This window comes from Mastacembelus armatus, chromosome 17, assembly GCF_900324485.2.
Source record: "Mastacembelus armatus chromosome 17, fMasArm1.2, whole genome shotgun sequence".
In the NCBI taxonomy this organism is placed as follows: Eukaryota; Metazoa; Chordata; class Actinopteri; order Synbranchiformes; family Mastacembelidae; genus Mastacembelus; species Mastacembelus armatus.
The window spans coordinates 14,317,926-14,333,670 of record NC_046649.1 but is presented as its reverse complement, the minus strand read 5'-3'; the positions used below and the strand labels follow the sequence as shown (position 1 = coordinate 14,333,670).

General features: G+C 40.4%; 1 protein-coding gene across 2 annotated transcripts in view; it reads right to left on the bottom strand.

Annotated features, from left to right (window-relative positions):
* Positions 1-15,628, bottom strand: part of LOC113133822 (laminin subunit alpha-3-like) — a 48,792-nt gene extending 33,164 nt beyond the window's left edge. For both annotated transcript variants that reach the window (XM_026312744.1, XM_026312745.1), the window contains exons 1-9: positions 15,036-15,628; positions 14,281-14,433; positions 5,758-5,875; positions 3,954-4,072; positions 3,698-3,868; positions 2,876-2,973; positions 1,713-1,828; positions 809-927; positions 263-353 (exon numbers count right to left, since the gene is read on the bottom strand). In XM_026312744.1, the coding sequence (XP_026168529.1) occupies positions 263-353; positions 809-927; positions 1,713-1,828; positions 2,876-2,973; positions 3,698-3,868; positions 3,954-4,072; positions 5,758-5,875; positions 14,281-14,433; positions 15,036-15,353 (1,303 nt within the window). In that variant the 5' untranslated portion in view covers positions 15,354-15,628. The remainder of the gene's footprint in view (positions 1-262; positions 354-808; positions 928-1,712; positions 1,829-2,875; positions 2,974-3,697; positions 3,869-3,953; positions 4,073-5,757; positions 5,876-14,280; positions 14,434-15,035) is intronic.
* Between the last annotated feature and the right edge of the window lie 117 nt (positions 15,629-15,745).

Genomic DNA, 15,745 nt, shown 5'->3' with positions numbered 1-15,745 from the left:
CGCTTGTTAGTCATACATACTGCTGGCCTAATCCTATGTGTTGAACCATAGTTATCCAATTAGAGACAGAAATAAGCCTGCACCTATCAAACCCACATTTCCACAGCATTCCTGCATACTCAGGCAACACTCAGATCTTTTCAACATAAAAAAAAAGTCAAATGATCTACAAGAAATAGGCAAAAATAAAGAAAAAAATTCTAAGAACTGAAAATGGGGACTTCAGTAGATCAAGGGGACAAACACAGAAAAAATGACTCACGTATGCATCCAGTGGGAGACTCAGGTCGTACTCCATAAGGTCTGTAGAAGCCTTCAATACATCTCTCACAATTCACTCCAGCAGTGTTGTGCTAAAGAAAAACAGAAACTGTTTGTGTAAACCATCATCCATCTATACAAAACTAAGTAAGGTGAACACAGGTGCCCAACAGAAAACACCAGTGTAGGATAACAAGTGTCTTTGTTTATAGTATAGACAGTTTGTTTGTATATTCATGTAACCTGCATTTAACACAATACAAAACTTAATGCTCAACACAAATTATTTTTTTTAAATGACGCAACATCTATTTCCTGGAATGGTAAAGGGAAAGTGCGTAAATGGCAACATCCAGTTTGTTTTGGCCTCTAAAACCCATTTGCACAAGTTGGAAAGTAAATTGTGCAGTATGGAATGCACCAGAGAGGAATCCATAAAGATATATGCAGGCAACATTGATTTTCCTCAGTCTTTATTCCCCTACAGCCCTGCAACCACACACATGCATACACAGGAATCAGTTTAGACTTGATGTGTATGTCATACCTGGCAGTTGATGCACACTCCTCCTCCGTCGTACCTGCCGAAGGTGTCTAAACTTGCTCCCCTCTTTTCTACCTCTGGGTCGTAATAACAGTCAAAGGCATGGGAGAAACACTGGCAGGCTAAGGGGGAAAACCCCAAGACAGAAACACAAACACACACACACACACACACACACACACACACACACACACACACAGAATTATTCCATAGGTATGCAACAGCAAATTACCTCTGACTCCCACATTGGTATTTATGAAACTTAAGCTGCTCATTCTCCAAAAAAGACTTGTAAGTCTGGTTGTTAAATATTAAGAGCAACAATAAAAACCAAACTAAACAAGCAGCTTCCTGTATACCACCCCTGTGCCTCATTAATGTTTATGAACAGTTAGGGTACATTTTCACAGCATGAGAGCACTGATTGGATTACAAGCCTTCTTCATCTTTCTGTCTGCTTTTGTGGCTGCTGCAAGGTCGTATTTCATGAAGGGAAAATTTGTCAACAATCCAAAGCAATTAGGTTGCAGCTGATACAGGCTCTGCTGGCTGACTGGATGGCTGGCCGATAAGCTAGCATGAGGGACTATGTAGTAACACCGGCGCAGGCCTGGCTAAACAGCTGACTAAATGGCTAAGCAGACAAATGCAGCTATCCTGGGGCTAACTGTGCACTGTGCTGTTCATCACACATACCTTACGAGGAATGTCCTCTCAACTCTTCACTCAGGCTCTCTACAATACCATATCAGGGCATCGACAAGGGAGCTTCAATATCAGAGGCAAAGAGGACACTTCATTCCACTCTAGTGGGGTGGGTGGTCATAGTTCAAAGGACCAGCAGCACGGGGAATAGAAGGGTGTGTTTTTTTTTTTTTGCACATTGAATAACATATTGCAGACTTACGCTGACACTCATTCGGGTTGTCGATAGTTGCAGCGCGCCATGGCTTCTGGTTAAAGCCTGGGCAGCAGCGATCACATGACTCACCGCAGGTGTTATGTTGGCACTCACACTGGAGTCTATAAAGACAGGAAACAATACACCTGGATTAAGTGATGCTAATGTTCTCATACACAGATTACACTGAGAGCTCAAAATTCTGAATTAATACCATTTGGTGCAGCAGACAGACATATTGTTATGAGAAATGTATTCGCAAACAGCTACCTATTCACATGTCCAGAGACAAAATGTAATATTAGAATTAACCTAGAGTCATGTTTCAGATAATTTGAGGAATATAAATCTTAACATTTACTGTCCTTTTAGCTCTGCTTTGGTAGTCCTCATGAAAATATCTGGCTCTGTAGCTGCCAGCTAGCTAACACTTTGCCTGTTTGCTGCTTAGTGCTGTGCATGGAGCATATCAGAGCAGAGAAAAAAAGGTTTAGTGTTGTTTCCAACTTGGAACCACAGCTGATGAAAACAATGATACGTAATCAAAACAATAAAACTAGGTGCTGTAAAACCAAAACAATGAGCTAAAAGATACTAAAACACAGATAGCAACTTCCAAATGTTGATTATACCAAATAAATAATTCCTAAACTACTATCAAACTTTCATGAATAATGCAGTTGTTCTCTTGCTTACCTGTTCAGAATACAGAGGCAGCTGTTCAAAGCAGCACTTTATCACACATCTCTACCTGCCATTTACTACATCTCAGCCAGCAATCAGACTAACCAAAATAATCTGCTAATCTGCTGCCTTTTACAATGATGATGTCAATGTGCAAACATATGAGGCAATTGCCCTCAGAAACAATGCAGCATAACACAAATGACTACACCTACTCTTGTACTCATCACACTACAGTGCTATGCACAGTGGAGACCATTGTACATTATCTTGACTTCAACTCTGTTAATGAATAAACAAATGAAATGGGAGTTAAGTTACTTCTTGAAGTTATACTTCAAAGTTAACATATGAAATTGAAGTTAATGAGTGGTGAAGAATGCTGTAAATGAAGAATGAAAAAAAGAAAACTTTTTTGCATTTCAGCTCATAAAAATATTATTAATTTTATCAAGAGAGGACCTGTTAAAGAAAATATTTCTTACCTGTTAAGGTTATCTTGGTTATGCCCCCCACACTCCTGGGCATGCCCATGACAGACACAGCGTCCGCCGATGCTGATGTCTTTGATGCTATAGTAATACTGTCATCAAATAACAAAAATATTATCATTGCCAGCACCATTTCAAAATAATAGTGGTGTTATCAGCAACAACAGTAAATTCACCCAGAGCAAATGTCTGGCTTTGCTTGGCACCCAAAGTGAATCACACAAGTACATATTTAAACAGTGACCCATGAGATAAGGCTAGCTTTATGGGGTGGATCGATGCATTAAAAAAAAGATATGAAAGATAACAACCGACAGCTAATATTATCATTTTACTCTCAGCATATCGAATACAAAATTATTATTGACTGGTTTTGACATGAATCCTAGACATACATATCTGGAATTGTCTTGTGTTTTTTAAGAGGTTTACTTTACAGCAGAATTTTAAAATAACAGTGCAGTAAAACTATGTTAGAGGATCTCTCAAGGCACTACTCAAACATAAAAGCTTTTTATTAACATATGTTATCCTGCTTTAGGGAGAGGTGCCATGTTCTGCACCTGCAGTATGTGGGAGCCATCCAAACCAGTCTCTGCAGTCTCTGCCAAAGGAATTACCACAATAACTGGACAGACAGATCTGGCATTTGGCCTCGATGAAGATGAATGTGTGAGCAGGTCAGTGTGTTTGTGTCAGCAAAAAGGAAGCTGGAGGGTAGGTGATGGAGAGAAATAAATTTGGCTTGGCCCAAATGGAAAACAAGACATTGCCAGCATGACACCTTTGTGTTAGGTTGTAGAGTTTGTGCCTCACCCTGCGTGTGACAGTGGGATCTCTCTGTGCCTTGGAGATGAGGTGGCCCAGCAGGGTGTTGGTGCGGAGGAAGCGTAAGCGGATGTTGGTGGCCTTTGTAAAGTCTCGCAGCACCGGTGAGTAGGTAAAGTTTTTGGAACCTGGCCGACCGTTGACCAAGGACACCACAATCTGAACAGCACAAATATGTTTGGAAGATTGTTTTTGGTTTGCCATAAAATTTAACTGATTTTAACAATTTCATGTAATATTTTACCTCTCCATTTTCCAAAGGCACAATCCGCGAGTGCTCTGTGGTGCAGAGCTGGTCATCATCATTTAATATACGAGCATTGGGGTGTTTTCCAAACCTTTCAATGCATTCATGCTTTGAATCTGCCAAACAAAATGCAAAAGCCCTTTAATCTCTAGCCCCATATTCCATTCCTTTTTTACTTTAAAATACTGATAATAATATTATCCTATGGATAACATATGAGTAATAAATACAAAAAAAAATCCATTTTGATTAAGCATGTTTTTAGCCAATTGTTATGTTGCATACATAAACATCTGATATGTAAGAGACAGTTGCCAAAAAAAATCATGAATCATGTTATATGACAATCAAAAATAAACATGGCACAAAGCAAACAAATATCATGCTAAATGGATTCATGTTGATTTTAAATATTAAAATCAGGAAAATAAGCCAAAGATTCTCATGCTTTTTGAACTATTCAACATAAGAAAGTTATAAAAATATCAGAAGTATTAATATTATTATCAGAATATTTCAATCACAATATTGTAAGAAAGGAAACCTTGAAAAGTATTAAAGCTAAATGAATAAAACATGAGAGCTGCTCAGTAGTGGACTTCAGGAAAGGTCCAGAAAGAACGTGGACTTGAAAATGAAAATGACAGCAACGATAAAGTTTGAGACTGTAAATCTGTTGAGTCACCGCTATATCACCTGGTAATCTGTGTGCACAGGTGCCTCCCAGATATTAGACATCATAACTCAGATATGCCAACTCAGCAAAGCATGTCAATTCAGGTATGCAGTTCAGGTACTTTACACACCAAATCTTGTTGTAATGCAGATTACACATCTGTACACTCTTCCTGGAATTAACTCAAAGTTATAATGTTCTTTTGTCCTATTTTTTTTTCCTGACTTGTTTCCCCCAATTGTGAACACATATACTGACACTTCCTGTCTTAAACTGTTTTATGCAGGTTTGCCAGTGTGCACGGATTAAATGTGTGCCAGTAAACAAAATTTAATCCATCTTCACAATGGGCCTTTTTCACTGGAGACATTTTGACTTGTCATAGCAGGAAAGGCACAGGTGTAATTATTAATAATGGTTGAATTCCATTTAGCTGTGCCAGTTCCAAGACTCTGGGCCTGCACACCCTGAACTTTGGAATGAAGTAGCTTAGTGGGACATTAAAGAGGATCTGAGCCATTGTTAAAGTTCTTAGATACACCTGTGCCATGAAAGTGGCCCGTTGTAAATCAAAGTGACAGGTTTTAGTTAATTATGATTTAATCACTACCTTGTCTATGTATTTTGTGATTTTGGCTGGATTTTGTTAATGAATAGTTACTGCAGTTGTGCTTTTACACTGCATTACACAGAGAGCTCTTTAAAGTCGCTTCCTGTTTGTTCCAGACCTACCACTGCTGCATCTGAAGGGAAAGCCTTCATCAACTGGGGATTAGCTAAATCATTACCATGGTTTGCAGTTAACAATAGAGACTAGCAGGCAAACATGTACAATAAAAAAAAATACAGATTTACTCCAAATATACAAACATGCATTCCTGGTTTACCAGATTTGCTTACAAATCGCTGGTACTGGCACTGGTGGTTTATATGTGTAAACAATTATAGCTTCAGTTTTGTGGCCCACAATCTGAGTAACATCTCCAGTGGGTAATTCAATGAAAATGTTTCAACATTTGATTCCTAGCAAAGTAATAAGGCAGTGTGAAGAAAGCCCTGTTTTGATTCTTAAAACACTATAAAAACAAAAGCATTAAAAAATGTAAATGCCGTATGGGAACTTACGTGCAAAATACTGCCAGGGGGTGAATGTCCTCCCGTTGTCCACAGAGCGCTCTAGCACCCACAGGTCAGGACGAGGTGAGTTAGCAAACTTGATGAGGACGTACGCCACATGGAAGAGCTAAACACAAAGAAATGGCTAAACAAAAGGCAGGTCGTGCTCTGAACGGATTTTGGCAAAATACTGTAGTTTCCTGTGCTCTTCTTGTTCTATCGAGTAAAGCCCACTCTTGGCGAGCAGCTCTGACAATAACCTTATTTCCTTTCTTGTGAAAGCCTGGGCACAGCTTCAGCTCTGGTTGTATTGCTGCAAATGAGCTTCACAAAACTAATGGCTTTAATGGGGATTTAGCCATTGCACTAAGTCAAGGTCAAGGCATTCAGTTTTTTTTTAGCCTTGTAGCTTGTCTTCTGCAGTTTCTGTGTGGCCACAAAACAAAGTGCAAAACAATTCACCAACATTTGCCAGCAATAAAATAGTGCAGGTGCAGCCTGGTTAATGAAAAGACATCAGTTAAGCCCACATGATCCAGGTCTGGTCTCTGAGCTCTCTATCTCTACCTTTGATCAGAATATACAAGCCATACAAGAGCAGAAAATGATGCCAGTGATAGTTTCTGCCAACACTGAGCTTTCTGTCAGGCCCATGACGCTCAGTGCAGTACATTTCCTTTGCTGTTCATCAACATCCTCATCAAGCACTAAAAGCGGGTGACTTCAGCTTGATTGAACATTGTACAATGGAAAGGTAATTCGTGAGAGTCAAAGCTCTCTTTGTCATGGTCTGGCATGGACTTGACATGGCTTAGAGTTTAAAACCTGTGACAGCAACTTGTACGTGACGCCTACAGTGTCAACAAAAGGCCTCACCTACACCATGTCACCACACCCCTCTCTTATTTTGTTTATTTCCATGCAATTTCAGGGCTGACATGGATACTTAAAGCAACATTTGACATGTTTTAAAAACAGGCTACTAAATTAACATATTTGTAAAACTTGTAGTACCAGCTCAGTACTAAAGTGTTGAACAGAAACAACTTCCTAAAAAACAGTGTGATATTTAAATAAAAGACATTTCCATAGACTGTCTTCACTTTGAGAAGGACGAAGGCAGGCCTGCACTCGTCTAGCATCTCACAGCTCCTTGATGAAAACCCCAGCAGGCATTTGAAACATTCAGGTTTCTGTCTTTCTTTGCATGAGACAGGGAGCTACACTAACATAACAAAGCAAACTGATGCACAGTAAAGCCTCTGCTCTGGAATCATGGACTTTGTCAAGAAAGCTCCACAGTCACCTTGATGAATTCTTCCCCCTTCTACCCCTGAAAAGAAACGTCCTGAATGCCAAGTAGCTCTTGGTTTGATGGATTGTGAGAGAGTTCAGAGGTCAGCTGGGGAATAATCTGGCCTTGTTTGCTGAAAACTGTCAACAATGTATAATAACAAGCAACAAGATCACAAAATAATTAGGCTGCAAATCCGAAATAGTCTGTGAGTTGATTGTCCTTTAATCAGCACGACCATTGAGAAAAACAATCAGTCTCTAAGTAAATAAAACAGCTTGGAGCACCTTCCTATGACCTCAACTTTGAATGGGCTGTGTCTTAAAATTAATCAGAGAACACTTCCACCTACGTGTAACAGGATGCCTACTATCAATACTCCTCCTAAGGACCAGGAGGAAGTTTCATTCACACAGGCTACGATAAAGCAGGAGGGTGAGATGGGGGCAGGGTAAAACAGGTAGGGGTGGCTAAAAACGTGCTGGCTGGCATGAGGCCCCCTCTCAGATTCCAAACATAGCACCAACATTCCTCTTCCTTCCTAATGCCCCCAAAGCAGAACATGCCATTGCTCATAGACGCTTGTCACTGACAGCAACAAACAACAATGAAAATCTTCTCCGCTACTTGTCATGGATACCGATAACGGGAGGTGATCCAGTTTCTCCAGAATAACAATGTCGTTTATCATCAACTTTTACAGTCATACAGCAAAATTTGTGTTCTCAGGGGATTTGTGGGTTTGGGTGGTGACATATTTGCATTACATTACCTTTGTCAGTGTCTTGTCAAATGTGAAAGATGATTCTGCAACACTGAGGAGGCTGCATGTCATTCAACCTAGGTGTTTTGGGATAGATTGCATAATTGTGTAGAAGCTGTACTTGAGCAACTAGTGAGCTGGTGAATAGAGCTGGATCATAATTTTACTGGTGCAAATACAATAACTTAGAATCTGACCAAAAAAACATCTCACAACAAACCCTACTGGACTAACATAGTGTTGTTTAGTGCAGGCCTAAAGTTCTGTTATTTGTCTACTGTTCTTAACCAGACATAGTAGTCATTGCAGTAGTCACAGTAGTCATTGTAGTACTTTTTTTGAATGTCAAAGAACTGAAAACACTTAACAGTAAAAAAATAACTTTAAAATAGCCATAAAAGAGTAAAACAGACAATTGAATCATTTCTTATTTTGTCTCACTTCTTTGAAAATACGTACATTCTTTGAGCCAAGGGTAGCACAAACCTGGTGCATTCAACTTTTGTTAAAAATACTCATCTAGCCATACATATAGAGATGCTATTTGCTGTGGTTGCTATGTACTGTAATACCTGATGCCAATAACTGAATAAATCTTCCAAAAAACAAACCCAGTCAGAAACAGACAGCATGATCTTGGAAGGCAGAGCCTATCTTGGCGCAGCTTTGCTTAATTCCAGTCCTGTATCTCCAACTGTGTCCTGCCAGTCTAAACACACACTCTTGAAATATGTCCAGCACCTACGTATTGTTTAGAAGGAGCATGAACTAGCGTGATGGCATGCTAAGCACACCAGCAGAGGATTCCAAGTGGAGTAGAAAGACATGAAACAGATTGTCAAGCATGTGGCAAAAACATTTTGAACAACACTTGAGCAGAACCATCCACTGCTCCTTCCCTACAACAGCAACCTCAGGCTTTGAATGAGAGTGTCATGCCTGGAAGTTTAGTAGGTGGCTGATGGTGGGTGTCAAAAAGGTCAGGGCTGGAGCTGTGACAAGAATGGACTGTTTGACACCCGCCATCTTTTACTCAACCTCTTTCTCAATTTTCTGACCTTGACCCCTTACACTAGTGTTACATATACAAGCTATAAAGTATACACAGCTCTTTTAGCCTTCTAATTAACAGGGTAACAGAACCAGTTATGTTCCCTAATGACCTCATGATCAACTACATATTAAGATATCCCCCTCTCAGTAAACTCGTACAACGAGAACGAGAATATATTTTGAATCTATTGAGAGAAATTGTGTTTGCGTGTGTGTAAACAATTCTAAATAATTCACCTGAAAGTTAGTTTCTAGTTTCAGTGTCTGACAACTCAAGTACTTTAAATGACACAGTTAAGTGTGAACTACACTGTTGCCTCCACCCAGAAGGTCTGTCCTCTAACTTTAAACACATTTGAACTTCTTGCAATGTAGCCACAGAGCAGCATTTTACTTACAAAAAATCCCAAGTTACAAAAAAGGTCTGCATGACCCTTTTTCACTTACTTTAGTTGCCATGGTCATCTCTTCAATATAATCTTTGTGTTGGTTAAATGAAGTGTACTAAAAAATTAACTACACTGTGAACAATTACTGTTCCTTTATTTCATAGCTCACAGATTTAATATATAATGTTGCTGCGCTGCTTTAATAGCAGGTACTGTATGCTACCATGTAAAGATGCTAGACACAGTTTATAACTAATATACTAGTATACTATTAGTTAAACATAACTAATTTCATATCTAACATTACCTCATGTTAAACAGGCATGAGATGAAAACTAGCAATGTAACTTCAACATTTTCAGCAAATACAGTCAAGAAGCAGATTTTGAACACTGAACATCCTAATTCCAAATTCAAACAAAGTGTACTGCAGATCCACACAGACTCCATCTACAATAAGATCAGAGTCCTGACAGATAGAAGCCACCTGAGCAAACTCCAGTGAGTCTGATGTGAGAACAGAGGAATGCAGTTCAAAGGAGGAGAGGCATCACCTTCTGTTGGAGTAAATCAACCTGCAGGACAGAGCACACTGCAGCCCAGTGGGGTGGAACAGTTGCTCTCCAATTTGTAACAACGCAATGTACAACTGTTTGTCTGTTTGCAACAGGTGGACAGTGGAAGGGGAGAGGGGTTGTCTGGTGTATTTTTCTCTGTCTCCATGACAGAATTAGTTATATGGTAACAACAGCTGTCCAAAAGTCACAAGAGAACCGTAGCTGTAACAGAAAACATACAGCACAGTATCCAGGTTTGACCAAATGTCTCAGTTGAAGGCTAGAGGAGCAAGAAAAAATGTCTGCACTGACTACAGCATGTTTGCCCAGTTCTGAAATGTCAGTATTTAAATGTTTCAATGGAAGTTATAAATTGAACAATAAATGCATTCAATGACAACTGAAACTGAGATATCGAGATGAGGGTCAGTGCAACACTCTCAAATCTGATAATAATTTAGTACAAATTGAGAAAATTACTGTAATATCACAGTGTTAACTTGATGTAATTGTTTGTTCCAATATCAATAACCGCAATTTAAAGTATGCTGATGGCTGTAGGATACCACTATTCATGAAACAATGGGTCTAGGAAAAATCCTGCTCGCTCTCTACACATCCCCATTGTGTTAGTGCCTGCGTCAGAAAGCCTCTGACCACTGACTAGCATTTCTGAGTATGAACTAATGACAAAGGCCTTGAAAGGTGAAAAGATCCCACATTAACCCCCAGAAGCTTTTCCACTACAGAGCTCCAGATTTAGGAGGAACTGCAGTCCAACTAACAACTATGATGCACTCACGGAGTCAGTTCCTGCTAACTGCACGAGGTGGCTGTTAGTGGAGTAGTAAATATCTGCTGTTTGGCCTGACGCCTAAGGCGGACCATCTAAAGGCAAGCCCTTACACCAGCTCCATCATCAGCTCAGCAACACGGACATGTCTAAGAGCTGATCTTGTTAGCTGCACTACATGAGCAAATCTTTGCAACCATGTAAATGAACATACTAGGACAGATTTTAAATAGCAATTCTATTCTTGGTCTTTTATGGATTCCATATTCAAATCACCTGGCACCTCAGTTTGTATTATAGAGCTACATGTTTACTAACCACTTTATTTCAGAGGGATGCAGTGCAGCCATCATGCATCATTCATGGCTGTATCTGAATGTCTATTCAGTTCGAAGGCTGATGTCAGTGGAAAAAATGGAATGCCAAGCGTGTTTTCTAATTAACTACTTTCTCACTACGAAATTACACCACAACTCCATTTATATCCATTTATCCAATGAAAGGAGAAGACCAGGTCACTTTCAACAAAGCTTAAAAGAACCAAACCTTTGTGAGAGTCTGAGAGAACGAAAGGATGTCACACAATACACACTGGAAGGACTCTAACACAAAAGGGGGCGACGGCTGCAAATAAAACGTTCAAACCGACTTTGGTGGGAGGTGAACCCCTGAGAGAGAAGGGATTAGGCTCCAGGGGAATGCCTTTAAAATTGAGTTCTTGGAAGCTATGTCTCTGGATGATTGCAAAACTGTGAGCAGTCAACGCAACTACACAAACCTGAAACAGATCATTCGTCCTGGCTATTTTATTCAAAGTTCAGGTTCTGGCACTTATTCTCATCCCCTACAAAGTAAAAAAAAAACATTATAGACTGTTGAGCAAAAATAAATAAGTAAATAAACTATGAATGATAGATAATAAAGCTGTTCTGAAAGCTGAGGCATTTAAATCTGCAAAGTTTGATCATCAACAGTAAACAATCTCAAGAGTCTTACTCTTCACTCAAATTTGTTACATTGACTGTACATCAGACACAGCTTTATTTATACCACTAATATCTTATGTCCATTCAGCGCCTGAGATCCACCAATCAGAAGCAGCTCACTCTCATCAGATGGGAGAGAGACAGCAGTAAGCTCTGGTATGTTTGCCTCACATGGTCTACTCAGGGATCAGTCGGGCAGATAAGCACATGTGGTCAAGGGTCCTAAAATACATTCCCCAGAAAAAAGGAGTGACTGGCAGTCTGATACGTGTTGTAAATGTTTACCAGAACAATGGTTTGCCTGCTGTGTACTGTAAATAGTTTAAAGGCAAAAGTTCCTGGAAAGCTTTCTGGTAGAGACATGTGGCATACATTTACAATCGCATGGGCAACAAATGCTTTACTGGTTCTTGACACATAAATGCATGTGGTTAGACAAAGTGGCCATTAGATAGATGTATGCAAGCTAATAGGTATATTAATAAATGCCAAGTAAAATGTAAGCTGGGCTCCCATAAATATAGCAAATTCAGTAACTTTGGGCCAGTTACTCTAGAAATAAACACACAATTATGCCAAGGACTGTCTTTATTTGTCATATAGCAGCCAACTAAAGATCAGTAAGGTTACTTCTTGATATTTCATGCTTCAAAAGCCAAGTCATTAAAACAGAGATCAGCTAGACTGCTCGCACTGGCCTGCCTGAGCCACAGGGCCTACCCCAAAGAGATTTAGAAAGTGATCGTGTCACAGGCAAGGGGATCATCAGTGTCAGTAAGGCTATTTGTACCTGCGGCTCTGGGGACCTGTACATAGTTTTATGATAATCCACCCAAAAACTGCAGAGATATTTTCAGTCTGGTTTATGGATCAACAGACAAACACTGCCATGTCTAGAGCCAGGCCATTTGCATGTAGTTAATCAAATCTGTAATTTGACAAAATGATTTGGTTCACCATCAGCGAGATTAGACTAGCTTCAAACTAAGCAGACCTTGCTTCAAACAATCATCTTTGAAACAGAAAAACCGGAAACAGCCCTGTCAAAAAAAGGCCCCTCTATTTGAACCTCATAACATAACATAAACATCAACTATGCCATTATCTAACAATCTACTGAGAGCTATATAGACAACAGTGGAACAGCCAGGTGTCTGGTCTTGAAAGAAACCACAGAACCCTTTCAGCAAATCTAGCCCACATAATTCATTGAACACATCATTTATCCTGTGCATTTAAAAAAAATCTACAAAGCTATCACATGGAACAGTCCAACAACATGACAGTTCTAGCCCTGTCTTAGACAATGTGAGAGTTTGCGTTTGTAGGGCAGAGGAGAGCAATAAAGCTCTCTGGTGGGCGAATAAATCACCTTTTTCAACTCAGGAAGATGCCTAAAGAAACCACCATTCCATACTCAAATCATAAAATATGAGTTTTTATTGCATTGTGGTGCTTGCTAAATTGTTGTGTTTCTGGAGTGACTAAGAATGCTAAGTTTGATTGTGTAATACACAAGAGGTTCAGAAGCTGCCAACTGATAAAGTTCTCAGTTGTAAATCACAAACTGCACCTGACATGCATGGCTTGTTTTTGCATTTTTCTGTTCCTTACATAAATCCAGGTTTCTTCAGATTTGGACAGAGATTGAGGATTTAATCATACAGCTTACAATGCAATGGCAGCAGGTGAGTCCTGTTTACAGACTCGAAGTTGCATCAGATGCCATTAAAAGAAAACTGTGTGTGACAGGTGTGTGTATGTGGTCAGGGTAGTGTTGTGGTATTGAGGCAGGGCACGGTGTCGTGTGGTTGGTAGTCACAGTAGAGATCTAGCCGTGATCTTTTTAGTGCATCATAATGCAGCTTTCCCCACTCCTAAATAAACTGGGCATTACCACGTATTTAAATCAGACATCCCTTGTAAGCATGGGTTATATTTAGTCGTACTGAATCTTTGCTCAGCTCAGTCTGTCTAAAAACAGATAGAAAAGCCAGCACCCACTGTCTGGCTCCCAGTGTCCATTGGAAGCCAGAGATGTAACACATGTGGAGGGAAGTCCTCTTGTTGTTCTCTTTTTGAAGTCTATTCCAAAAGTAGTCAAAACCCTCCTCACACAAGAGGCATTCACCTGCACTGCTCAAATCTGATTTTACATCCCTCTGATCCTTAATCCTGAGACAGAATTCCACTCTTTCCTCACAGTGGATAATTGAATGTGAGATGCTGTTTTATGGGCCTTGAGCCAAACTCCCGTCAGAGACACAGGCCATTATGAAAGCACATTCACCAGCCAAGGGGCTTTAATCTGATTCCTGGCAAGCACCCAGCTACAGGACATTTCTCACATGATCACTGCTGGTTGAGGTGATGAAGCTCAAACTGAAAACATAATCATCTAACACCTTTAGAAAGTTTGAAAATGAACACTCACGAGTCAAGCATCTTCATAGCATATCCAAAATAAGCAGCAGCAAAACACTGCCCTGAAGAAGATTTATTACCAGTGAAGATGCTCTACCATCTCACACAAATGACACGACATATCTCACAGCAGCAGAGCAATGCAAAAAATATGTTCCTTCTCTTGCAACATCCATGTGCCATGTTTTACTGTCACCACAGAGCAGTCATTATTCAAACAGGTAGCAGCAAGTAAAAAGCTGTTTACAGCACAGTAGGGTATGATAATCTCACCTGCCCAAGATCCAGGGTAACATTCACCTCGTTGTAGCCCAGTCCCCTAGAGAGAGGAGGGCTCTGCCACCACCGCTCAGTTCCATCGATGGCATTGATCACTGGGTGAGCTCTATTAGGGTCAATGGAGTTGCAGTAGTCACAGAACTGACCCTAAAAGAATTCAAATTGTTAGTATTGAGAAACATACATACATACATACATACATACATACATACAAACCCCAGTAACAGCAGCAAGCCACATGTACATCTTATAATTGAGGAATAATTAAACTGCAGCAAAATGGGAATAATATTGCAACCATTACAGCATGTCAAATACAAATCTTAAGTTTAGGAAAAAAAAAAAACTTCTGCATGCCTCAAATTGCAATTTGCAAAGCTCCTGGGGGGATAGGACTATTGTTAAAGGGCATTTCCTTTAGAAAACCTGAGACTCAATTACAATGCTGTTAAACTATTTCTGGCTGGTGTACAACTTGTTAAGGGCGAGCAGAATTGTCCGGGGTCCCCGGGGATCTCTAAAGACTCATTTAGTAGTTTACAAAGACAGAACACTGTATAAAGAACCAGTATTTTTTGTTTTTTTTTTAACTCAAAACAACTCAATCGACAATAGTTATATATTAGTTAGAACTTCCTGCTCATTGTGTGCTCTAGATTACTACATAACCATTACAGGTTATGTGTGATGCTATTCCCCCTTTACGAAAAGCTGCAGTGGGGCAACAAGCTCCCACGTTAGATTCTTACCTGTATATTTTGAGTGAGAAGTCCGATGGTCGGTCCTCCGACAAGCTTACAGTATAGATCATTTCTCGGCGTCCCAGCCTCATCCTGACCGCAGGTCGCCGTGGCAGAGATACTAGACCCCTGAGCGAGGTTGAAATACGGCGGACTGAGACTAAAACTTGTTATGTCATTAACTGCGCCTTGTCCCTCTGCGTCCCTGAAAGGAGCTATGGAAAAAGTAAAAAATACAGCGAGGAGATGGGCTCCTCTCATCCCTCTCGCCATGTTCCCCTTTGGAGATCCCAGTAGATGCTGAGCGCAGCGTGCAGGTCGTGTCATCTATAGATCTCCATGACACGCGCCTGAACTGTGCCACTTTACGCGCCGGGTTTCTCTTCCAGCAGGGCTATACACGGCACCTTATGTCAAACAAAGCTTTAGGTTGATCTTGCGCTGTTGAAGGCGTGCTCTCTCTTTCTGCTGCATGTTTTCAGACTAACAGCGCCAGCTTTCCGTCTTCCTAACCAAACCGTGCTCCTCACTGCAGCTATCAGGTGTCAGGCTGTCGATGGTCTGAGCTCGACGCTAATCCCCTGCCAGGGGCCACAGACCTCCTGTCAGTTTACACAGCGTTTACCAGCAGCGACTGGTGGCCGACGCATTTATTACGCATCATAGCTGATATGTGACCGAGTGTGGTGGGTAATCTGGGACAAAAAAAAGAAAAGAAA